Source organism: Amblyomma maculatum, chromosome 1 (assembly GCF_055883805.1).
Source record: "Amblyomma maculatum isolate TAMU_Amacu chromosome 1, ASM5588380v1, whole genome shotgun sequence".
Taxonomy (NCBI): Eukaryota; Metazoa; Arthropoda; class Arachnida; order Ixodida; family Ixodidae; genus Amblyomma; species Amblyomma maculatum.
Window position 1 is genome coordinate 343082905 of NC_139344.1, and position 26181 is coordinate 343109085.

Consider the following 26181-nt stretch of genomic DNA (forward strand, 5'->3'; position numbering starts at 1 on the left):
TTATCTGCCTATGCGTAGTAACGTGGTACCCATGTAGGCCTTATATTGAGACCGACCATAAAAGGGTAGGCGAGGAGGGAGAGAGGATTGCCACTTTAGTGCAGAGTTGGACATGTAGTGTCCGGAGTTTTTCTGCTTTTATCCGGGATATTAATTGTTGTATAAAATTAGCAGTAAAATACAGCCTTCATACGACTAAATTCTGGCTAGCCTATATACCCCAGGATTATCGAAATATGTATATTTGTTTAAGGTTACGGTTTAATTTAATGATTTTTTTTTTTTGAGGTCGAGCGCCCGACCTCAACCTCACATTTTGAGTTTGAGGTGAGGTTGAGTGAGGTCGCCAATGGTCACCTGAAAAGTGAGGTGAGGTCGCCTTGGGGACCTCAACCTCAATTGATGAGGTTGAGGTTGAGTGAGGTCGCCAAATATTTTTTGAGTTTGAGGTGAGGTCGAGGTTTTTGAGGTCAAATGCCCACCTCTGGTTCGAACGCTGTTTACACGAACGTGAATCACAGCTGAAATACAAATCGCTGTAGGCACACGCATAAATTGCAGATTACAGGTGCGTCTTTCTTTGTTCGCCCGTCGTCTGCCAACGCTTCTCTACCTGGCGCGCGCATGTAAATCACCGAAGTCGAATGTTTTGTACCTCGGAGTCCGTGTCTTGACGAGGCGGATTGCAAATAGACACTCGTGGGCTGTGCCATGTGAATGCACAATAAAACTCCCCAGAAATTATTTCGGAGGTCTCGAATAGAGCAGGTTTCTCCCTCGTTCTTCTTTTCCCCCCTTCCTTAATAACTTCCCTCGCGGCGCGGTTGATGCGTCCGCCAAGAACTGCTATACTGCACTTTCGTTTCCTCTAGATAATAATAATAATAATAATAATAAAGTGCTGTCACCTTTATATTCACAGTTTTCTCAGGAATACTCAACTTCTCGATTTCTTATTATTTTGAGATTTAAAGTCGGCTTAGCTCTCAAGCGTCCAACTGATGCCCCCTTTACTCTTAGCACGGTTTGAAAAAAGAAAGGATGCGTTGAGAAAAGTATACAAACCTCGGAAGTTTCTTGCGGCTGAAAAGTGCAGTCAGGTAGTCTCCATTGTTTTCGATACTTGCAGGAAAGGAACTGTGAAACGACGTTCCTTGTTTCGCAGAAGTTGTCATGCTATTGTCGCTGCTATCAGTAAGTACTCTTGTGTTGTGTGAAATGGGGCCTATGTGAAGCAGATAGTGTAAGCGTATTTTTTTTCAGTTTATTTCTTTTCTTCGTTTTCTTTTTCATTGACACAACTGAGAACAAAATAAAAAGAGGAACGAAGCAACAACGATGTGCATTATGCCGACCATTGCGTATGATACAGAAACTGTACAGAACAGAACGGAAGTTCGTTTGTTTTCAAACATGCATACGAAGCCATTTGAATTGGGCCGTCGCTACAATTAAGGCTCAAATTACGACGCCTTTATGTGCAGAACATACATCAATCTCACCCCGAAATTCACTTGATTTAATACTCCGGCACAAAATATCGTGATGGTTTTGTTTGCCTGTGTGCAAGGGCAATGTTAATACAGATTCGCATTTTAGTAGTCTACTAGATGACGCTGTTGTATACCTATTTTTTGTTCTTTTTTACATTCCTAATATCCATATCTGTGCCCAACGACCATTCTAAAATATTCCTTGTCTGCCTTCTAAATCAAATGTTTTGATCGCTGAGCCAGTTCACGTAATTAAAAAAGTGGGTGGGTGGGGGGGGGGGGTAAACACAATTATAAGTCTAAGACTGAACACCCACATAGCTCATGATCTTTGTATTGTTCGATTTAATTTGTTTAAAAGTAAACCACGTTCCCTCGCAGTGCAGTACGACAATTCATGATTTGCCCCCTTGTAATATCACAAACGACCCTGTGCCCTTCTGGCCCATCTGACCGCGAGCGAAATATCGATTCTATAGACGGAACCGCAATCTTTTCTTGCAAGAGCCCACACCTCAAAGAGAGCATCAAATACCGCTAATGAGAGCACGAAAGTATTTGTCCCGGGAACATCTATAGCTTTCTATACCACGTCAAAGTAACCTGAAAGAAAAAAAAAATCAAGAAGCCTACCTATTCAGATATGTGCACCGTGCTCTGTACAGTAATTCCTTCGATGGTAGGTATGAGCAGGCTGAAATAAGTTTTTATAGATTTCTCATACATCTATTTTCGGTGTCGTTAAAAACGACTTCCGCTTCCTAAGACTCGTGTGTTGAAGCAGCAGTCGGCCTCTTTTATTAGAAGTGAGGGCAATGGATAATGCGAGTCTAATACGACAAACAAATGACGCACAAATGACGCAGGCAGTAAAAGAAAACAACCCGATTCCGTGCCGTTTGGTAGAAACGTGTTTTCTATTGCTTTGAACATGGCATATACCCGACAAGTGCATAAAAACAATTAGAAACAAAAACACTGAACATACAACGTACGCGCCGGCATCTTTGATTGGTGCACACGCTTTTCGCACAGGTCTGCATGACACCACAAAAGCGTTCGCACTTCACAACACGTCAAGAGGTCTGGTACATCACCACACACAACCACAACACCACTTATGCACAGAGTTTGGCGGAAGATAAAATGCAACAAAAAAAAAAAACATAATTGGCCCCGCTCACGTATCCAGGACAAGATTATGAAATATGTGCCCCGTAAATTCTTATCTACACAAGATGTGACCTATGAGTGACAGGGAAGGAACAATACAGGCTGCCCCACGACAGAAAAGGAGAAATAGATTGAGTGGGAAATGGAACAGAACAAACAGAACTAGATTTCAATCACAAATTCCCCATACCTCAAGGATATAGCCTGCTCAACCCTGTTTGTCTGGTACGTGCGCCTGTGGTCATCCTTTAAAGCAGTCCAGCTAGCTTGCTAGGGACAGAACCGGTGATCACTTGAGTAATTATATTTAGCAGTCATCGGACAATCAGAATTACAAAACGCTCCAAGGCGTTCTGAAAAACAAAAAACAAAAAAAAAAAAAGCCTAAGGTATGACTTGCGGCCAGCAGAACCTGTATCTGAATACGGCGCTGCCGACTTGCACCTACTTTCCATGACACCATGTCTAGTGATCTCACCTAACAAGTAATATTTAGTGCGTTCGAGCTAGAACCAGAGTATTGCCACTCATAGCGAGTATTTAGAGCATGGAACAATTGGGGGACACTTAAGTTTACCTTAAGAGTGTTGCGCGACAGGGGGTAGCTTCCTCGACTCGCAATCCAGGAGACAGATGTGCAATTCCAGCCCATAACCATCAATATTTATTTTTTGTGAAATTGCTTGACTCTTAACGTCATGCTCCTCTTAGCCAATCATGATTTTCTGGGCACGGCGCAGTCACATTTTCCCCCAAACGAAATTTTTGACAGTGTCGCGTTGAAGAACGCCTAGCTTCCATAAGGCAGGCCTCGCGAACTGCTTTAACCCGACGACCCAGCGAGAAAACAACCCCGTGCAAGGTGCGGAATTTAATAAGTGCATTGTCGTGTTTTCCTTCCCACGGTATAAGGTTCACGTCTTGCGGACGCAGACACACGCTTTGGCTCCACTACTGAGCAATCGGTGCAATGGGCTGCGAGGACCACAGCGTTGCAACACTTCTCGTCATGGCACAGACGATACGGCATAGAGGAGGCTTATTCATTTGCAGTCGCAACGATATAGCCATGCAGAATTGTAGTTCGTAGCATGATACAGGTACTTGATCACTTCTTGAAGGAAGAAACTACGAAGGCGTACTCCAGTAGCTTCAGGCCTTGCCAAACTCCATTTTCAGCGGCTAGAGTCTCTGGATGAATTGCTTCCTATGGCCCGAGCACGAACAACAGCATATCTAGGCAATCCATTCGCAGCAAACGAGCTTCATGCTGGCGGTTGCTTCTCCATGTTCCATGCTCTAAATGTGGAACAGCATCCAACGTTCTGCAGGTGATGCTTTTTAACGCCTTCGCAGAGCAACGTGTGATTATATTATAACCATAGAATCGCAAAGCGTTTAGCTTTCACTGTCGGCACTTCATTTCAACAGAGGTGCTTTGAACGTAGGCAGGACGTCAGAAGATAATTCCTCCCAGGAAACAACGGGATGTAAAAACAGCCGTCTTGGGTTTATCGACGGTGCTAGGGGTGGGAGATCTTCAGGAACCGCAAGGGCAGCTAATCGATGCGCTGTCTCCTATACGCAAACACCTTGGGAATGGTCCTTTGAGGACTGCTACTGTCCCGTCGATAACTCCAGCAATGACACTTCATTTTCCTGCTTGACATCTGCATAGTTCGTAGGAATGTAACCAGCAACAGCACAGGTTATTCCGTGGAGAACTTGCCGCAAGGTTGATTCGGCCTTCACAGAACGCAGCGAGTTGGCGGCACGCATCTTAAGACGAGTGATGGTGTTGGATGATGGTGGAAGGGTTCCCTTGCTGGATCTTGCCCTGGTCAACTTGCACGAGCACACTGGTCGGGGTCTGGTACACGTTGGCGTTTTGAATGTCTCCGGTCATCAGGAGCGGGCTGCTGGTGGGAGGCTGCACGTCCAGGGGACTCATGCGCAGTCCATGCAAGTGCTTGTTGAGCGCCGCTGATGTCGGCGCAATGGGAGAGGACAGTGAGCGGGGGCTGTGCGATTCGGGGCCACCTCCAGCGCCGCCACCCATCATCTCGACGTTCATGCCTCCGGGGGACGCAGGCATAGCCACTTCGTGCTTTATGACGGCCGTCGGAGCGTAAGCGGGCAGGACGCCAGAGGAACAGGCGAGCCCTTTGTCTGCGAATAGATAAAAGAACACACACGCAAAAAAAAAAATTTAAAATCATTGATCATGCACATTGCCAAAAAAAAAAAGTTCTTCACGCACATAACAATTATATCTTGCAATCTTCTATTCGTACAGCATAGAATCATAAAAAGTGCGATGGGCGGTCACATTTTAGCCAGTGATTTCCGCCATACAATATTTGGAAGAAAGGTAGCGGTATTAAGACCACGGCGAATTCTATTTTGATCAAGCAAATGTTCTATCGCTTGAACAGCGTTGCACTGAGCGCAATCGCAGATTGCGACTAGACATTCAGGAGAGGAAAGATGATATAAGTGGATTTTTCAAGGGGACAAAATTAAACCCTGCTACTCTTCTTTATGCTCCATCAAACTGACCACGCTGATAATAGGGTGTCCTTATCGCAGAACAAGCACAAGCATTCACTACAACGTTGCTGGTCGATTAATGCGATTTTGATACAGTCGGTAGTTTACTGACCCCATGGTTCGTATAGGCTACCATCGTTACGTGACCGAATGAGAAACAAGGCACCTGCACCGGCACTACAACCCAACCAAGAGCATTCAAAGACTAATGTCATTGATTCCAAAACTAAAAAGTTGTTGTAGTTGGTTTGTGGGGTTTAACGTCCCAAAGCAACTAAAAAAAAAAGTTGTTGTAGTGAATGAAATAAAATGTTTACACTGAATGATTACCTTAATGAAGTGGTAGGAAAGACGTTAAGACGGTAATTACCCTGAGAAATAGTGAAGGTGATTGAATAAGTGTGCAAATGATGTGATAAAAAATCAGGCTAACACTTTCTCAGAAGAATTTGCCATAGTACGAATACGAGACGTACATTTTATAAAGCGGTGACGTTGCTAACTCAAAAATACAAGTCTAAAGATAAGCACAAGTCTCTGCTGTATCCGACCTGTCACTATCAAAGAAAATTCGCTACTTTTCGGCTATATATAGGTTCAACGCACAGGTACTTTTCTGCAGCCGCATCAGCAACGGTCGAGAGCCTCAACTATATGCTCGACTAGTCGGCCATCTTCCGCAGAGTGAGCCACAGAAAGCTAGCTCAGCGCGCGCACGCACGCACGTACACACACACACACACACACACACACACACACACACACACACACACACACACACACACACACACACACACACACACACACACACACACACACACACACACACACACACACACACACACACACACACACACACACACACACACACACACACACACACACACAAGTAATTGTGCTACACAAAATTCACGCAACACAAAGTTTTGTACATTTAACAGTCCATTTTAAGAAAGCCTGATCTCCTAATATATTTAATAATGTGTTTAATATGGTTAGCATGGCGTGGTCGTGGCGAGCACATAAAGTAAGGGGTCACATTTGACCCATTTGTTTGACAAGTCAATTCAGGCTTCCTTCTGAGCCGCCACAGAGTTTTCGTGGACATGAACAACTAAAGTAACAAAGGCCGTCAGTTATCAAATAACTAAGCAGTCCGAAGCCTGAAAACAGCATACACACAAAAAATGTGCGGGTGGTTACGTGCGTGAAATTGGTTTGGATGTAGAAGAGACAACTGCATAGTACCCGAGTAAGTAAACGGATGAGCCCAACTGTGAGACGGTGCCGGCAGGTACTGGGATGACTCACCGGGGCTTGCCCTGCGAACCTGCATTCCGTACGCGGCTATGTTGTGGTCGGCGGTGGCGATCATGGTCTGGTACATTGGCACGAGCCGCTTGCTGTCCATCGCGTCGTGTTGCACGGCGGCAGCCGCGGCAGCACTCATCTTGCTCGAGCTCTTGGACGACTTGCCGTCCGCGTTAGCGCTCTTGGGCTTCCGCTTCCGCGTCTGGATGCCTTCCTTCTTCATCGCCAGCGGCCGGTTGACCTGCGTGAACACAAGGTCGTCGTGAACACTAAATAAATGCGAGCCATGGGCAGAATGATCTGGCTGCTCCACTCACACTCCGCACCCCTTTTGAATATGAAGCTTGCCGCTCGGCGCTTCCCCCGAGCCTCACCAAGAGGACGCGTATCATATATTTTGAGCTCCCGATAAGTATATATTGACATGCGGTTTGGATTTAACACTGCAGTTTGGTTCCAGGCTGCCAAAACCACATTGGCTAAAACAAACGTGCGGTATTCATCAAAATTTCCTAGGCCACAGCACTTACTGAAGAGCAGGGAGGGTGGATGGCAAAATTTTTGTCATCAGTCAGAGCAAGTGCACTGTGAAACAGCGCCGCATGCTATTGACAGAGAGAGAAAAAAAGGCGGGGAGGTTAACCAGAAGAGGGTTCGAGTTTTTTTCCTTGCTCTCGGTTAAAGCGGAGCACGCAAGTAAACGAAGAGAGAATGAAGGGGGATGAAGCAAGGACTTGAGTGCGGCGAAATCATGTCCTATCGCGAAAGCAAGACGCCCTGAAGAAGGAAAAAAAAAAAAACGCTATTGCTTGTGTTTAGGTCGACCGATCGCTGTGGCCACTGTCCGAAAATGTTCATTTATCAAGACGACATGGCACCATGATGTTGTGCAAACACATCATTCGCTTGATGGGGATTAGTTTGGACGGTGGCAACACAACAACATCATAAACACGAATTTTTCGCGCAGACCGCCCAGACACCGGAAAGTTTATCAAAGATGCTAAGTGCACATAGTCAAGCTGCTCACGCAAACATTTCAGGAGACTATAAGGTCCGGCGACTGCCGGCCGTGTCATTTTTGTAATCAAATTAAACTTATTTTATGGACATTCTGCTGGACTAAGCTGAAGTCATAAACGGAGCGGATTATATGGAATATCTTAGGTCATCAGCCTACTGAGACTTCTGAGAGTGAACAATTTCGTGCATGTCATTGACAAAGAGACTGAATAGCGGAGGCCCCTAGAGGGATCATTGGGAAGACCCAAATAACATGATAAGAGGGCAAGAATTTTACCCACCGTGTTAGCTATATTAGCTATGTTAGCACAGCCGTATTTGCTATAGCTATTACGACTGTGCCTAACTTATACGCCCATAGCAAACTAGCTCCAATGGGAGTTGCAAACACCTCAACTCGACAGCGAATATTTTTCAGGGGTTGTTGTTGTTGTGGCTGTAGGAAGAAAGAAAAGAAAATGCACGGGCCTGCTACTGGCTCTGTAGCAGAGCCACCTCCGCTGCCTCGTGCGGACAGAAGAGAATATAGTCAAGAAAGAAAAGAAGAGGGAGAGAAAGACGCGCGCCGCCACAACAGCCGTCGTCCACCACCACCGAAGCGGTGGCGGGTGCAATGACGGCCTACAACAGATCAAAATCAGTGGCTGGCCAGCCCCCGCCGCAAGCGGCGCTGACCCACCGTCCCAGCCCCGTTTGGCCAGGAACTGCCACCTCTGTGGATTAGTACCAAGGAAGGCGCAGTGCGCAACATAGCGACTGCGTTTCAGCACTATAAGCACAGGGCAAGCACAGAGCTCATGTTCTGTATATAGCCTCGCCACAGCCAGAGGCGGCGCCAGCAGCGGCTGGTAAAATCCGCGTCGGGACAAGGAAGACACACATATACCAGTTCCCTCACTTCGCATTCCCACCAGCGGAATACTGAGCTGCAAGTCGGGGTATACCAACTAGCCCAAATTCTATCATGAAAATCAGCTCGAATATGATCAGGGCGCCCTTACACTGCCCTCTGTGCTCACTCTCGAGATTGGTATGGAAACATAACGACGTTCTTTGTAGCCGATCGGACAGCCCTGTCCGTGCTGTGATGCTGCGGCGTCCTGGGAGCCACTGGTATACAAAGTGTATATCATGTAACTTGGAGATCGCCCTGCGCATGGCATTTTGGTTTCGGATTACACCCATAATACCAGAAGCAATAAGCAGTCATGGCGGCCCGCTTCAGAATCAGAAAAAAAGTGACCAATTGTGACCGTTCCAGTGTCTATTGAGTGCGGCATCTAAGTTGGATGGTGAAGAGGACTGTGTCTCTCCGGATGTTTCGAAAGTCAAGGGCCTATAAGACACCCTATAATGCCTCGCCAGCAAATCACATCAGCAGACTTTGAACCGGGTCTGCAGGTATATCCATTACTCACCTCGTCCCTCCATGCATACTCCTTTAATGTTTAATCATTTCCTAAAACGCATTTCATACCTTTCTGTGCTCCATTCCTCGTTTGTTCCTACTGTGTTGCCCACGACAAAACATCATCCGAGGCACGGGAATTCGCTTAGTGCGGTTGTCGAATCCCCGAGCTGGTATAGCACGGTGCGACGTAAAAGTAATTTCATTACTCGCCTGCCCACCCAGGACCCTCGCGAAATGACCGAGACTCTACAAATGCGCGTCCCTTCCATTCGCCCGTCCGTGCTGGGTGTGTAGTCGACCGGCGTGGGCCGCGTTTCCGACAGAGCGTGTCAAAACACGGCCAAAGTCAATCGTCTGATTGCTGTCCCCACGAGCGAGAGGGCGTCCACGTCCTTCTCTCAAAGCGAACGTGCCTGAACCTTTGCCAGCCAGCTAGCGTCACGAACTGGGAGCACTTTCCGTCTCCATGTCGCAACCCTTGCGCCAGAGAGAAAAAAAAAAAAACAATACGGAAGGAGAGAAAGCAGTTGGACAAGAACAAAGGTTATACGAGTGGCGTCAGACGTGGGACTCTGTTGCGACCCGCGTGCATGGGATGTGTTGTGTTTCGCTGCGTTATTTTGCGTTGTACTTTCGCGTTCCACTGATTTTATTGCTTTGTGATGTGGGTGGCGAAGGATTAAACTATATGCCATAGCGTTTAAAGCTGACTACAAAGACGGGGATCAATACGTCGGTGTGGATCCCATCTATTTACGTCGAATGTTTGGAACGCTTTGAGGACATGCAGTTTGATTCTGTTGCTTCTCTTATATTTCACATGGAGTGTTTTCGCCTTCCTTATGAGCCTTCTCATTTATGTTTCCCAACTTCAAGAGCTTTTTGTGCTTGTCTGAGTGATCGCGCGTAGCTTGCCATTTAAGTTTATGGAGTCGATTCATGACCCTTTGGGGTTACTTACGTTATGAAGCTTGAAGTAAAGACCGCATGCGTTGCACACGGGCTCCCCTTGATTGTTGCGCCGCCATAACGTCGTCGTCGATGTGGCGCAGTTGGAGCACTGCAACCCAACCCGTCGATTAGGAGGCTGTTGTTGCTGCTGTGGAGGCTGCTGCTGTTGCTGCGGCTGCTGATGTTGCTGAAGAAGAAAAAACAAAAAGCGAATACGCATCAGTCAGTATCCAAACCTCAGAAATTGTGCACATGCTGGCGAACCGCAACACTAAAACGACCACTGAAAGTGTCTGCTGTGATTCTAAACATTGGTCGTTCATAAGCTACTATAAGCGATGTTATATTAAACAAAGTGAGAGCCAAGAGTAACATTTACAAGCAATAGTTAGTAATGCCGAACAACAAGCTAACAGCACGACTGACTTCCTAACAAATAAGAAGCGTACCATGCGCTATTTGGAAGGCCTTTACGTCACTCAATAATTGACGAAATCTTAAAGATGTTACAGTATACCCTAGTGTTTTAGTTTTCATTGACTGGGTGTAGGTCGGGTTTCTCTTCTCCGAGGTCCAGCATAAATATAGATAGATCTGACAAAGTGAAACAATCCCCGGAATGTTTGTACGTATCCGACTCAAGCTCGAAATAAAGCGCAATGAACACCTCCGCAAAACGTCTCGTACAAAGGCCGAACAGAGGCGCGACAGGCGGACCTTTCTCTGTGACCGATAAGGGACTGCCTCGTTCACGTACTTTACTTTGTACACAAGTCCCCAAACTGGGTTTCTGCCAGTTCTGTTATCAGGGATTCTCCGGCAGCAACTTTCGCAAAGTGGTTGCTTACTAGGAGGAGGCGGCCTATTCTCACTCGCGAAAGATTAATTAGGCTCCCACGATTCTTTTGTTGGCGGCCTCTAGAAAGCTAATTGGGCGAGAAGCTGATAAGGATCCACGTATCAAAGGACGTGCACATCGCCCTTTGTTGTTGGACCGCGAGAAAGTGCTGGGCTCGAACACGTCACCTCTGCTCGGATGCATGGGATGGTTTCACGTCCAGCACCAGTGCTGAGAAAACTGCACTGGCAGCAAAATTACTCGCTTACATTGCAGCGCAGGGTGCCGTAAAAATACTAATAAGCACGTCCAACGTCACCAGGCGTACAAATGACGGCACAGATGAAGGAACGGAAAACAAGTTTTATTTGATTCCAGTGGATGCGTCCTTCCCATGGTTCAGATTTGGTTCTTAAAAAAGTACATGGGTTCAACGCTGCTGAAGCAAATATTGAGCGAAAGCATTAGCTGCGGGGGACCGAGCATTCTTCTCTTTTTCTTCTTCCTCAGCCCATATATGAAACCCCGCTTTAACCAACCCGTATGAACGAGCCTTAGTGGCCTATAGGGGTAACGTGAATGCCAGGGTCCTAGCAAGCTGATTCTGACATAAACGTCCGATGTGAGACGAGAGACCCAAGTTGGCAGCTCCTGCCAGCCCGTGTGTGACGTAGGGTGTGACGTCACAGCGTCACGTGGGTAAGACGTAACTGCGGCCGGGTCACGCGAAGGCTTGAAAGTGCGGGTAGTATTGCTTTCGCAATAAAATGGCGCCAATATATATATATATAGAAAAGGGGGGAGGCTTCATGCTGTAGTATAGTGCGCCCACAATTCCAGACATGCTAGCGTTAGATACCGCTCGTTGCAGTGGGCCATGTATTATACAAAATGGCCCGTTAGCATTCCCTGCTGGAAGTGACAAGGATTCGCTGCAAGGCTACACAAAATGTATATGCTTTACGAACGCAAGACGGGAAGGCAATCTCTTAGCATTCGATGCAAGTTATTTAGTGTACATTCAGTACATCAGACGAGCAACCAGAGAAGGATCAGTCATAGTTACATATACGTTATATACTCCTGGGGTGCACGCTTTGTCGAGACGTAGAAACCAAACGCCGTAACTTGTGTTATATACTTCCACACGATCATACCCTCTATAGCCTATATGCAGTTTCATGATCCCTATACGGTGATCTAACGAAGAGTAGGTGAGTGAGCTGTGTGGTATGCCTGTGAAGGCCAAAGCCATCAGTGAGCTAAACAGCAAAACAATACAGGGAAAACGAGAGCCTTTGTTATGAAATGGATAAGAAGGGAACCAATAGCAATTGACACAAAGCAAAGCATAGGGGATTTGTACGACTTTGATCACGTGACAATCGCCGCGTCACAGGATGTTCCACGTCCGCCGCTATGGAGGAGGACGGCGCTGGAGAACACTGTCACTCATAGGTGATACGCAACATAAATACCCAGGAAAGTATAAGACTGAACAGCCGTCGCCGTAGTTAAGTCGAGAGAGAACCGGACGCGAAATTCGGAGGCCGTGGATACCACCGACGCGGGACATGGTTGTTTTAACGCGGTAGCGTTAAGGGCCCCGTGTCGCAGAAAAGCAGGTGCCGTTGTCGGCGGCCGCCGTCCCGCGTCGTCCGGCGTTGGCCGTGAGCGAAAAATCCGAGAAGCATTAATAAATAAAAACGAGTAGGAAAAATCGCCGACCTGAGGAATCGAGCGTGGGCCTCCGCCGGTGGTGCGAGACGAGCACGCTAAACACTCGGCCACGCCAGCTAGATGGTTTGAAATGGACAAAGGCGCGTCTATGGATTGCGGTGTTGCCTCAGAAATGTCCCTTAGAGAAGTGTATTGTGGCGTATAATAATAATCATGAGCATGTAAATTACAGAATTACAGAACACGCTGTTAAGCGAGTGGCAAATTACTTTTCCGCTGTACTTCTTTGCTTGGCGTGCAGCATCATGTGTGTGACGCACGGAATAAGATAGACAGGGCATGGCCTCCGAGATCTTCATCGCACCTACTCGGATCGGCAACGATGTTGCCGACGAACTACGACTGCAACTTGAGGCCCGCGCGTTTCGGCAAGGTGGCTGGCAGCGCTTCTACGTCCCAGAATCACGTTTAAGAACAAGTAATTACCAAACAGTTATGCTTTGCATAAGTTAACGAGTGTTGTATCATGTGAACTGCGTCTATGTGTCACTCAAAAGCGCGACAAGCAATTGAGTAGACGGTGCGAACGGGGCGCGATAACGCTATCGCGTTCTATTCTTAAGCGTCCTCCAAATTTTTTCTTGTCTTTTAATCAACTCCAGGGTTACATTATTCACATTAGTAAACATAAAAAAACAAAATCTCCCCTGCCCTCCTTTGTGTCAGTGGCTGTATTATAACGAAGCCCCTGGTTCTGCCAGGGTTTGCTTAGGCAAATCCTGTTTGCTTTTAAGTATTTTTGTGTCGCACAACATTCTAACACATTTGTATAAACTCTCGCTGTTTTTTGCAAGCGTTCTGATAATTGCATGCTCGCTCTTTCTGGCGACTGAATCAATAACATGAGCTTATTCCACGGCGCATTAACGGCTTCTGTAGTTCTTTTACGTAGCTAGAGATTCTGAAACTTACACTTACCTATAACGGCTTTAATTACTTTGTCAATGAATTTTGCGATGACTCCTTATTTTTCTACCTTTCCGTCTCCTCCATCAATAAACTTACGCGTACATTAATGGCCGTGGTATTTTTATTTCACACTCTCCCTTCCAGCTCGCCTCACTTACTACGACAAGAGAGGAAGTCGCTGTGCACACTTCCTCCCCGCATAGCTTCACGCGTCCGCGCTAGCGATCCAGCAAATAAGAGTGCACTAAAATGCTCCGGCATTTTTGGGTGTATACACGCAACGGGCCGGCGGGCCCCCTAAATGAGAGCAGCATATCCGTTTCCAGAACAAGCCTGCGCGTGTGTAGCACACATGTCACCCTTCGCTAGCTGACACTCGACCGTGCCACATTAAAATTATGGCGCGTCCAAGTGCCAGCCCCTCTGTATACGTAATGCGTGCGTGTACGTCTCCCTCTCTCTCCCACGCCTCTCCGGTACATACCTATACGTATATATGCCCGTCACATACCCAAGTCGTATATACGAACGAAGCGCACGTTGTGTTTTTTTTTCGGTTGCTTTCTTCGGCTGCTTCCTTCACGCGTCCGCAGTGCTCGGTGCTTAGCAAGGGCGGGTGCGCGCGAAAATCTTCTTGGGGACCGGCGAGCAGCAGCGCATATGTCAGTCGTTTCCGGAGCAAGAGGAGAATGCCCCGTTCGGCGCGGTTCAACGCCACTTCGAGCGCGGCCGTACCTGTGTGTAGCAGCGCGCGCTCACAAGTGCCGTAATATGCGTTGGCGTCTCCCGTCTCAGCGTTTGGGAAAGGCGGGGCGAGAGCAATCTTGAAGATGCTGCCGGAAAGCGTATAATTCGTAATTGCCGCTTTCGCTACTAAAGTGATCGCTGTTGTTGTTGTTGTTAATTAAATCATATTTATTTAGGCGGCCCGTGCTATACGGGCGTAGTGAAACGATTGCGAGCCAAAGGCATGTGTGTGCAAGGAAGTTGTTGTAGGCCTGTCCTCTCCATCAGGCTGTGCGCATAGTGAGACGGCTTTGAATTGAATGCATAGATGCACCCGCGCTATTCCAGTTCTTCTCAAGTCCCGCTGTTTTAAACCCATCCACGCCTCCACCATTTATCTTATTTTCTCTTAATAACGCTTCTTGTTGGTTTCTTTTGAGACATGCCATCGCTTCCTCTAATTATGTTCACATTTTTACGCCGTTTTGACCATTACTATTTCCTTTACCTTTATTTTATTTTTGTCCCCGCTTTCCTTAATTCCCTAGCATGCGGGCGATCAATTTTGCACTTTTTTTTTTTTTTTTTTTTTTACGGCTGGTCTTTGACCTCTCCCCTCTCAGTCATCGCTTCTTTTCTTTTGCGACGACCGTTTTCTTCTCCAACCCTTTTCCCTGTCCTCTTCTTCCGGGGCCCTTGCGCTCCGTCCCCGACGCGACGCCGTTGACTAGTTTTCATCACTCTTCGTTAGGTTGTTTACTTCAAGGTACGACGTGCTTTTTTCTTCGCCTCTACAGGTGTTTCGAGTTTCCCGAAGTGCCTTTCTCTGGGTTACAGTGACCTTGGAATAACCATTTCCCTTTGACTGTAGGCGAAATGCCGCCGTAGGCCGCAACGGGTACGCGAAAAAAAAGAAAAAAAAAGAAACACCCTCATTGGTCGGACTGATGCAGAAAGGCTGGCTTTCACCTTGCCTTGGAGCATCGTTTTCCCCACGTACCTCTCTTCTAGCATGAGTGCGACGACTTTTGCGGGAAGAACATTTTTTTTTTCTTTGACGTTGTCTTTTTGCCATCTCCATTCATTGTTTGAACTTGTGGTAAGCGGAATACACATGTTCGGCCACATTATTTGTATATACCAGGGTGGAAATGATTATAAGCAGTGGGCACTTATACATGGGGAAATTCAGAATGTTTACCGACCTATCGGAGCATTAATTGGGCAAACACCATGGTTAGCCATCAAACGACAATGAAATACGGGCAACCTATTAAAAAAAAGGGGGGGGAGGGGGGGGGGGTTGTGGGATACGTTTGACATTTCTATACGCAGTCACTATCCTTACATGCCCATAAAGCCTGGCCCGGGCTTGCAACTCACATCAGTGCGCAGTACATAGTTTCTCTCTCTCTCTCTCTCTCTCTCTCTCTCTCTCTCTCTCTCTCTCTCTCTCTCTCTCTCTCTCTCTCTCTCTCTCTCTCTCTCCTAGACAATTAAATGCCTTTAGTTTGAGCTTCTACAACCAGGTATCGCTTGGTAAGCAATGGATTGCACAGAATATTCCAAATTCTTATTGAAATTTTGAAGTTATAAACGCGTATTGATTCTGGTTCCAGAAGAAACTTAGTTCTGGCTACTGTAGATAAAATAAATATTGCACACGGTATGAAGAACAGAACAATGGACTTGGAGAGGCAATGATGTCATCAGGTTGCGTCGCGACGTTCTTCATTCTATATGACAGTTTTTGTTCAGGCCTCACCTCAATATTCGCTATTTCACCACTGAGTTCCAATGGAGCGCGAAATTAGCATGTGTGAACGTATAAATTGCTTTATAAACCAGGTTCAGCATCACGGAAGATGTATGGGCCATCACTAGCCGACCTATAGCTATTGCAGCATTTCCTCACCGCACTATGCAATTATTTCACATCTACAAGCTAGAGCGCTCCCATCAAGTTGTCCAGTGTTTTCTACGGGCGACAGACTGTTCTAGCTTATCATGTCCGGAAAGCTGGGCTTTAACATCTGGAGTGGCTCGCGTATTCGAAAACTGAAGCCTAAGCAACTAGTGAGGCATCCAAGGCTCAAGCTATCGCGGATAAAGGATACTTTCTTTCTGAACCGAAAATTTATCCGCAACGGTGTCCATGAACCCCGTGGTATCTAATAAAGCTGTGCTAAAACTGCCTGTATGCCGCTTCTGCTTTGCGACTTCCCATCGTTTCTAAATGAAGTAGCCGGTGTGAAGGTTGCGTTCAGTAAAGCGAAGTCCGCGCTGCGGCATCTGGGCAATAAATCAAGAGCTCTGTGGGAATAGCCGTATTTAGCGGTGATCGATATTCACGCAGACGGTTCTGACGAGGCTGCCGAAGCGGCTGCTGAGCGGCGGCAGGTGTTCGTGAGCCTCTCGATCTCGGGAAAACCAAGCGCACTTTAATCCGGAAATCTAAGTCACCTTTTTTTGTGCTATTTTGTGGAAACGCGTGTGCGGACGAGATACTATCTCGTATGTAATTTCTAAACCGGAGGCAACCCCGCTGAGCAGAATACAGGGATAGGTAATCAGTCAGCCGGCTAATTAGTGGTTCATTAAGCCTGTATCGATTTTAAGCTTTCATCTGCACGGGTGTACGGAATGACGCCCTATGTTTCTGCGATGGGCAAATCTTTTAGAGTCGTGAGCGGGGGAATTGCTATCATACCGTGTTTGCCGTAGTGAACAGAACATCTTAACATGCTGACGCGCAACATAGACAAGTGCGAATGCTCTCATTCCTTCCATTTGAAAGTGTCCTCGAGTAAAAGCTTGCACCGACAACATGTAAGAACATGCGCTCTGATTATCGCGTTTCTTTCCTTGACGATTGTTCGTTCAGCATGCTAATAATATATAACAGCATTATACTTCGATCCCTCGCCTCGCAAGCGGGTTTCGAAAAGCGTATAGCATCCCACTTGCAACATTATTACTTTTACTAGACGTCACTAAACGAAACGTAGCAGTGTTGAAAAAAATAATATCTAAGCAAATAAAAACGCCGCCAGATTGCACATAGATCTTCCCTCAATGTTCATTCTACATTTATCGATTGGTTTGTGGGGTTTAACGTCGCAAAGCGACTCAGGCTATGAGAGACGCCGTAGTGGAGGACTCCGGAAATTTCGACCACCTGGGGTTCTTTAACGTGCACTGACATCGCACAGCACACGGGCGCCTTGCTTTTCGCCTCCATCGAAACGCAGCCGCCGAGGTCGAAATTCGATCCCGCTTCCTTGGGCACAGTAGTCGAGCGCCGTAACCACTGCGCCACCCCGGCGGGGCCACTCTACATTTATCATTATTAGACATAAAAAATACCGATATGCGATATACATTCTGTCGGTCATGACTCATGTTATGAGCTAAGAAACACTCATACTGGAGCTTCGGGTTAAATGAAAGAGGTGCTACACCACAAGCCACCAATCGTTCGACCCAGTTACGTTACATGGCATCTCCTCTATATTCAAAGTTAGAGATGATTTCAATCAACGTCTAGATTTGTCATCATGAACATGCAAGCCTTTCGGAGCTTCCCGAGCGCCTCATTTGGTCGCGCCAGCGTTGCCTACTCCAATAAGCACTTCACGCATCTATCGAACTTTTTGTTGCTCCCATCGAACGACTCCAAAATCGCCCGGCTTCTCAACTTCGTCAATAACTGGTGCGAATTCCGCACCTGGCTTGCCTCCAGTCCTAAGAGAGCGCGAATCCCACGTTCTAGTGCCGGACATCCGGTCAGTATATATAGGTCTGACTGCGTTCTTTCGTATATAGCTGTCCCCTTCAAAAGCCCTGCAGCTGGTTGGGGACGTTCACACCAGTTGCAGGTATCTGCACTACTTGCAGCTTACTTCAACGTCCGTGCGTTCTAGACTGTGTCGCACATGGGCAATAAGATAACTTTATTAAATCCGTCATTTGAAACCCTAGGTGTGTGTGTGTGGAGGGGGGGGGGGGGGGGGTGCACAGCCCAATGAAAATGCAACGTGAAGATATGGCTTGCCCAGAAATGTGAAGTTGGAAAGGTCTAAAAACATTTACGGCGTGCCTCGTGGCAAAAACAGAATTCGAACCCAGTACAAAGAATGAGAAACATATAGTTATTTAAACAAGTAAAAATTGAAAATACCTTCCTAAAGCTGACAGTGTTCGGCACCACCTTTTAAGGTATTCTTTCTTTTTTGTTTTTGTTTTTTCTGTGAGCAACCAAGACTCGCGGCTGTAGCGAGCGTTGGCTGGCCAGCGCATGGCGGGTGGCATCCGAGGCGATTACCGAAAGCCAGCAAATTAAATAACGTTCCATAAATAAAGAGGGCACCGAAAAGGGGGAGCCGACCAAAACAAGGGGTCGTGCTCTCGCCTCGATCCTTCGGCTCTTCTCTGCTTCATTCCGGCAGGCTTTGACTTCGCAGCATCGTGTATAGGACATCTCACTTTCTGTTTTCTACGACTTCCCACCGGGGGTTCCTCCGTTGCATGTCTCAGGGTGCTGCATCTGCCACGTCTGCATGGGCAGCAGCAGCAGCAACAACAGCAGCATGCAGCAAACCCGCGGTATGCTGCACCTTTCGCTCTCTCTTTTCCTCCATCCGCGCGCGTCATGCCATCCGCTGTCCGCAGAGTGCATGTGACAGCAACCTGCGTGATCCCCTTGGCTGCGGCAAGACGCTGGAAGGCTCGCGTACACGCTACTCGGATCAAAAGCCGAACGGAGAGAGTTTACATCGTACCCGTACACGCACGATGGCCAGATGCAAGAGAGAGGAGGAACAGATGGTGGAGGTGAGGGAGTGCGTATAAACCTATACGTAACACGCTGTATGGTGCTCGCCGCTGTCGTTAAAAAGGACAGCGCTCGCGGCGAGAAGGGGGGACATGGGCAGCTCGGGATTTCACAAATCCGGATGAGGCGGCACAGATTTACGGTTTGCTCCCTGCGGCTGCTCCACCAGAGCGGACCGTCGGTGACATTTACGGGCAGCCGTGAGTGGACTACCAATGCTCGGATGGTCTACTAGACGCTCGACCGCGGCTCGGCTCGGCTTGGCTTCGTTCGTGGCCTCCCGATGAGCGAGTAAAAAGGGCGTTTGTGTAAAGCCCCGCGTTGCAGAATGTGCGTAAGGCACGTGCGTGCGTGCGTTTGTGTGCGCGTGTTTCAGCGCGTGACAGGTGGGGTTAGTCTGGTAGCGTCGATTTCGTTATCGGCCTCGTCGCGTTCTCGGTGGATGTACAGAAACAACGAGGACGCCACGAAGAGCCTCGCAAATGTTGCAGCATGTCACTCAGATTTGAGCCAAACACAGTGAACAACCGTAAGCCTTGGTGCATGCATAAAAAAAAAAAATGTTGCTTTGGTTCTTGTGTCGTTTATTTACAATATTTTCCTTCGAACAGGAGAACCAGACAGGAAATGTAAAGTAAAAATGTGGTTGTATCGGCAACTATGCAATTATCGACTTTCAGTTGTTTTCTAATTTTATATGTGCATTGTCCGCACCTTCATACGCTCACTTAAGGTGTTCGTTAAATTCTGCGCTAATGTTTAATTCGAGGAACGAAGTCGCGTGACAAAGAAACCGCAAGCGCAACAAAGACGTTACGCAAGTCAGATACGGATAACATCATCTGCGTGCGGTGCTAAAGGCAATAATAACGACCACTACAGGCAACAAGAACACTTTCTGCCTCAGAGCGAGGCAATATGCAAGCGAGCTAAGTTCGCTATATGAGCGCCAAGATCGCTCTCAACTCTAGCCGGTTTCTGCCCAAAGCATCTTAAAACGGGGTATTCCTTCCCCCTCCCCTAGGGTACTTTAGTCGCACACAAGCCTTGTCGGCAAGATTAAAAGGTCCTGGAGGCGCCGTTTGTTTCTCAACCGCGGCTATCGGGCCACATCTCAATATATACTGTCATTCGCACTGTCAGCCGCGCTAAATACCAATTACTTTCTTATCGAACCGATAACGCTTCACGGAGCGGTGCCTTTATCGAGACGTGCAGCGGTAGCCACTGACTTCGTCAGTCTGATCTGCAGATATGCAGGCGGCCCAAAGAGCGTAATGCAGCAATGTAAGGAGCGCAGCGCAAAGTTTTTACTGGGCTTTAAACAACGTCATCATCGGCTATCTCAACTGCTCAGAACACTGTCACTGTCTCTCCTCTCTACCTTCTCCCACTACTACCATGTCTTCTTTTGCTATAGTGTTCAAAGAAATAATAGCAAAGACTCTTTATTTAGCTTTCGTGCCGGAGCATGCAACCGCATGCTACGAACACAGATAAGTGCCTTTCGAGCACATGTCTATAGGGAAACTCGGGCCGATATTCTTCGGTTCGCTCTTACTGATTTACAAAGTCGGCCAAGCCTGCACGCAAAAGCAAGAATTTCAATGCGAGCGGCGAAAATAGCGACCTCTATGGCCAGGCGCAGAGTCCCTGGCCAAACCGACGGAGTGGGCATGGCTAACTCAAAGCACCGCAAGGTTGCCTACTTCTTTGTTCCATGCCTGGCGACATGTGCAACGAAGCATCCTCCGTAAGGAAACGAAAATAAACAAAAACGATCCGCGGAGGCCACAGGGGTCCATACGCCCATGCTTCCAAATCCAATTAGCCTCGTGCTTTCGACATCCAAGGGCGAGTCTCCTCAAAAACGGGCCGGTGTTGCCACACCGGTCAGGGACAAGAACGACTAAGGGGCAGAGGATTTCCAGTCTTCTCCACAAGCAACGACCGAGGCGGTTACGAAATACGTGACAATGGTCCAACCTTTGTCATCCGGAAGCATCTACGTAAGCGGCGCTAAGAAATTGGAGAAGAACCGCTTCATGGAGGTGGAACGGTGAGAGCTGGCTAAAGAGACGTGTTCAAACCTTCTGTCGTTCGCAAAGGTTGCCGCGCCGATTTTTATCAATCTGCCGTTCTAAAATGGCCAAAAGAAACAGTGGGAAGGAAGACGACTAGAAGAAAGATGGATCTGGACTGTACGGACATTTGTTCGGACATTAGCTCGATAATAAACAGTTAATAAACAAGGCATCCTGCATTTGATTTTCACCCCATCAGTAGAACAAATCGTCTACAATGTGAAGAAAAGTCTACAAAATGCCTCAACTTACATCATTGCCAGCACCAAAGTTATAAGGAACCAACCCAGAATGGAGCATCGCGATCTTTTAAAGGGGTGAATTTTTACAACTAGCCACACTTGTTCCTTTCTGGATTTTTTTTCTCGTATTTCCTTCCTTCGTACCCACGTCAAATACGACACGGCCTCTGGCAAACCAAATCTGTAACCAGTCACAAAGCGCCACAAAGATGGCTGCTCAGATTACTCCCAGAATATGCAAAGCCGAGAGCTGTGCCTGCAGGTGGGCGAGCCGGGTTAAGCACGCCGACCAGTCGCGCGAAGGTTCTTATTGTTCTTCAACGCAACACGTATACTGGTGCGTGAACAGAATACCCTTGTTTACGACAGCGGAGACCAACGGAAAAACACGCCCGTCACCAAAGGAGCAGTGCGTGGACGAGATTACAAAACCACCGCTTGTTAAGCGAACCACTCTATCTATTCGGGTTAGACAAAAAAAAAAAAAAAATCCCAGCCGCGTTCTTCTCTTCCACGGTGCGGGATCGCTTCCCATGCCACCATCCACCTCTTCACTATTCCGCTAACGTATAGAGTTCACGTCGTATCAGGAACAAAGTAATAGTTGACGCGTTCCGCGCGTCGGTCATTTTGGGAAGCGTCTCGTTTTAATAGCGCAGGTTTCTACATCGGCCCTTTCCTGAAAATCCGGACCTCGGCCTTCTTTCCCAGCTGCAGCGTGTATATAAATAACGTCGCGAGCGTGATCCCCGCGAATCACTCCGGGTTCTGGTATCGCCTCCATCGCCCGCTCCTCCGCGCACGTGACGCATATTGCAAGTCGTGCGGAGCCTGATGCTGTCGCGAGAGTCTGGATGTGCGGTAGTATCCGCTTCCAGGAGTGGAAGTGCAGCGCTAACGAGAGAGCACGTGCAGAAACGATACGAACACATTCACATTTATCGACTTGTGTCAGAACAAAAGAGCCTGGTTGTTGTTCTCCGGACGTATTTCAGAGCGTGGATTCGAACCGCGCACACGTTTATAGCATTGATGAGGCTGGGGCAGGTAGGTAACCACCGCTTGCGGCGGGGGCTAGCCTGCCACCGAATTTTTATCTGTTGTAGGCCGTCATTGCACCCGCCACCACTTCGGTGATGGACGACGGCTGTTGTTGCGGCGCGCGTCTTTCTTTCCTTCTTCCTTTTCTTTCTTCTCTATTTTCTCTTTTGTCTGCACGAGGCAGCGGAGGTGAGCCCCGCGGGGTGGTGCAGTGGTAAGACGCCCGACTACTGTGCCGGAGTACCCGGGTTCGAACCCGACCTCGGCGGCTGCGTTTCGATGGAGGCGAAACGAAGAGGCGTCGTGTGCTGTGCGATGTCAGCGCACGTTAAAGATCCCCAGGTGGTCGAAATACTCCGTAGCCCTCCACTCCGGCTCCTCTTTCTCTCTTTCCATTTTCACTCCCATCTTCCTCCCTTCCCTTACGGAGCGGTTGCGGTGTCCACAGAAAAACAAGTGAGAGTTACCGCGTCTTTCCCTTCCTATAAATAAATCAGTTTTTTTTTAATCAGGCAGCGGAGGTGAGGCGTCCGTGTGCTGTGCGATGTCAGCACACGTTAAATATCCCCGGGTGGTCGAAATTACTCCGTTCCCCTCCACTACGGCTCCTCTTCCTCTCTTTCCACTTTCACTCCCACCTTCTTCCCTTCCCTTACGGCGCGGTTGCGGTGTCCACAAAAACAAGTGAGACAGTTACCGCGCCTTTCCCTTCCTATAAATAAATCGGGCAGCGGAGGTGGCTCAGCTACAGAGCCAGTAGAAGGCCCGTGCATCTTATTTTCCTTCTTCCTACAGCCGCAGCAACAACAATTGCGGGAACGCTTTCTTTCGCTTGTTGTTTATACGCTGTTTATACGCTGTTGTGCTGAGCATAGGATAAGCGTATAGACGCTGTTTAAAGCTTATCCTGTGCTCAGCACAACTTAGGTGGAGATTATCATAGCAAATGCATCTACTACGCCACGACAATGATGATGACAATGATGATGATGATCACAATGCGGTACGTGCTTTTTCTGAGAAACGCATTTGCCCGCAGGCTACACAGTTCACATTTGGATTAAAACAAATACCGCAACTCAGGTGGTTTCTTGCCACTTATTTAATCACCAAAAGCGGAGCTTCAGCTCGAGTGTCGCTTAAAAATAGATTCACGTTGTCTCAGCAGTTTTTATTCTCGAGTAGCGTTCTGCAAAGGAATCAAGTAGGTACGCATAGCATCCACAAAATTGCCTCGAGCATTGGACGCGTTTAACAAAATTGGGAAATTGAGGACACTTAAACTCCGCCTATATAAGGGTATGATACGGCAGCTTTATACTAAGTCCCATCAACGGCTACCCGTGCGGATCCTCATTCGCGTACATGCACTTACCTGTTCACTTAATCCCTAATCACTTAATTCGTTCCTCTCTCCACTACGACGTCTCTCACTGCCTTAGTCGCTTTGGCACGCCTGCCTTGTACAGGCAGGCGTACCACGCCATGTCGAGCGCTTTTTAATCATCCTTCGCTGCTCAAGTCTCTTCGAGAGTAAAAGACAAGCACAGCCCGTCCGTAAACAACCGTCGCAGACACCACATCGTCGGACACAAAAGCCTTGGGGCGAAAGTAACTCGCAACTCTACATGCATCGTGGACAAGGAGTTGAACGCATCAACAAGTATATGAGAAGGCTGATTTCCGGCTGTGCTGCAGCTGTAAGCGCATTCTTTTTTTCTCCGCGGCTGATGTGTCCCCAACCTTATAGTTGCGAGCGTTCCGAGAAATAAGAAACTGAAATAAAAATAACCAAGCGCGAGAAATGTGCTACTGTTTGACGACGACGCAAGCCTCACAAGGAGCGCGAAAACGCACGGAGCATACCAAGTACAAACTCAGTCTTGCCAAAAACGGTGCAGCACTCGTAAACGCTGCAGATAAGAGCGCGAGGCGGTAGCTTCTTAAAATGTGACGTCTCACTGCGCGGTTTCAGTGCATGACACCGGTGAGAGACGCAAGTGTATTACGCACAACCTGTCTCACAGCTCCTTGGCGGTGCAGTTCAAAGTGCTCGAGCGCGTGGCGACGCCTTCAACGCTTCAGTCGTGAGGGCGTAGGAACAGTTCACATATACGTGCCCATATATGCTTGAGTGAGTTGTTGGTGAGACACACACATACAATGACGTCTGTGGAAGCCGTCACGTCGCGCTCATGGGCCGCGCGTGGGAACAGTACCTGTATATGTACCCATATGTATTTGAGTAAGTTGCCGATGAGACGCGTAGACAGACCTATACATATGCTGGCGCCTATGGGAACAGTACCCATATGTGTATAAGGCATAATGATTGAGCTGTCGATGAGAAGTATATATGTCCGTGGACACCGTCACTTCACGCTTATGTGGCCTCCACCCCGCTGCGTGCAAGTTGTGAGACGGAGTTCGGATAGTCGAAGGCCGAAAGGACAAAAAAGAACTTTTCTCTCCCTGCCCGGAGGCGGCCTCCAGCCGAGTGTACGTGCAGGCGCAGCTGTTGCATGCTTCACCAGCGCGCGAGATCGGCCGCCAGAGGTAAGTGCTGGCGTTCGGACTGAAAGCTTCCTGGTTCCATCAGGAAATGGAAGCTTAGCGATGAAGATCGGACTTGCCCGAGGCCTCTTTTAACCAGTCACAGTGGCTTGGTGGGTCCAGCTAGGAGCGCAAAGCATACAAAATCCGGGCCGATAGGAATGTGGGTATAGCCGACTGCCGAGACAACTATTCGCAAATGCGACGACAGCGTGTCCACTTGAATTACGAACATCAATGGAAATCAGCACGTGTCGTTCGTTGGACAAAAACTAAATACCGAATATTGTCATTCAGTACATGAAAGATATATCTGCGTCCGCATCTTTAATTTAAAACCGTAATCCGCTGCCTGCATATACTTGTCCGGCTGATAGGTTAGTAAACGTTAATTAGCCAGTCGTATGAAAGACCTCTACTGTGCTCGTGTGCACTTATGAAGGTGAAATGGACCAACTGTAGGCCGCTAATGACAGAGATAAGAAGTGCTGCGCACAATGAGGATAACGCTAACTACCAGAAAATGCCCTTGCGATGATGAAAATTTTGGCTATCGACGTTCGAGAAAGAAAGCCTCCGATGTTCGAGAGAAGGGGACCATGGATACCAGACCGGTGTTAATGGCTTTGTTTTGTTTGTTTTTTTTTCGCATCTCAAGCTCTCAGCTGTGTCGGCAGAAGGAGAATGCAAATTGGAGCCCGCGTGTTGTTAACGAGATAACTAATGCATCGGAAGATGCCTATACACTATAAGACCAAGTTCTTAATGCAAAGTTTTCTTCTCTACATTATGCGAGTAGGGTTTCGCAAGTTTGGCACTTAAAATGTCCGAACAAAAAGAAATTCAGATGGTTCATGTCTTTCTTAGCTCTTTTTATACCTAGCTTAGAGCGTGCTGCCCGTAGTGTAAAGTTCTCAAACGGGTCGTAAAAGCTGGCAGGCTTTTGCTTAGGCAGTATTTCCGCCGAGCACAATCGACCACCTCATCGGGAATAAAGAGAAGGACATCGTTCACTTGAGCACCGAAAACACGTCGACACATGGCCGTTGAAACTTTGACCGTGCCCTGGCTTCCACGCTGGCCCTTTTCAAAATGTCCCACAGGACGCTTATCCAGCCATCGCGAGGGTCCCCGCAGCATCTGCGGCGTCGTTTAGTCCTTTATGGTGACCCGAACATCAAGCGGATCCGCGAGTCTGATCGGGCAAGATATACACGAGATTCCAGCCCCCATCTCCCTTTCCCGCATGCCCCCTCATCGTGCCTCATCGGAACACTAAATGTGGGCAGAGTGAGGATTGTT

General features: G+C 47.9%; 1 protein-coding gene across 3 annotated transcripts in view; it reads right to left on the reverse strand.

Moving 5' to 3' along the window:
- Positions 1–2391: 2391 nt before the first annotated feature.
- Positions 2392–26181, reverse strand: part of LOC146207620 (uncharacterized) — a 122814-nt gene continuing 99024 nt past the window's right edge. For 2 of the 3 annotated variants that reach the window (XM_084589233.1, XM_084589244.1), the window contains exons 5-7: positions 9923–10099; positions 6465–6768; positions 2392–4835 (exon numbers count right to left, since the gene is read on the reverse strand). In XM_084589233.1, coding sequence (XP_084445359.1) covers positions 4447–4835; positions 6465–6768; positions 9923–10099 — 870 coding nt within the window. In that variant the 3' untranslated portion in view covers positions 2392–4446. The remainder of the gene's footprint in view (positions 4836–6464; positions 6769–9922; positions 10100–26181) is intronic. The other variant, XM_084589238.1, reaches the window with a different exon arrangement.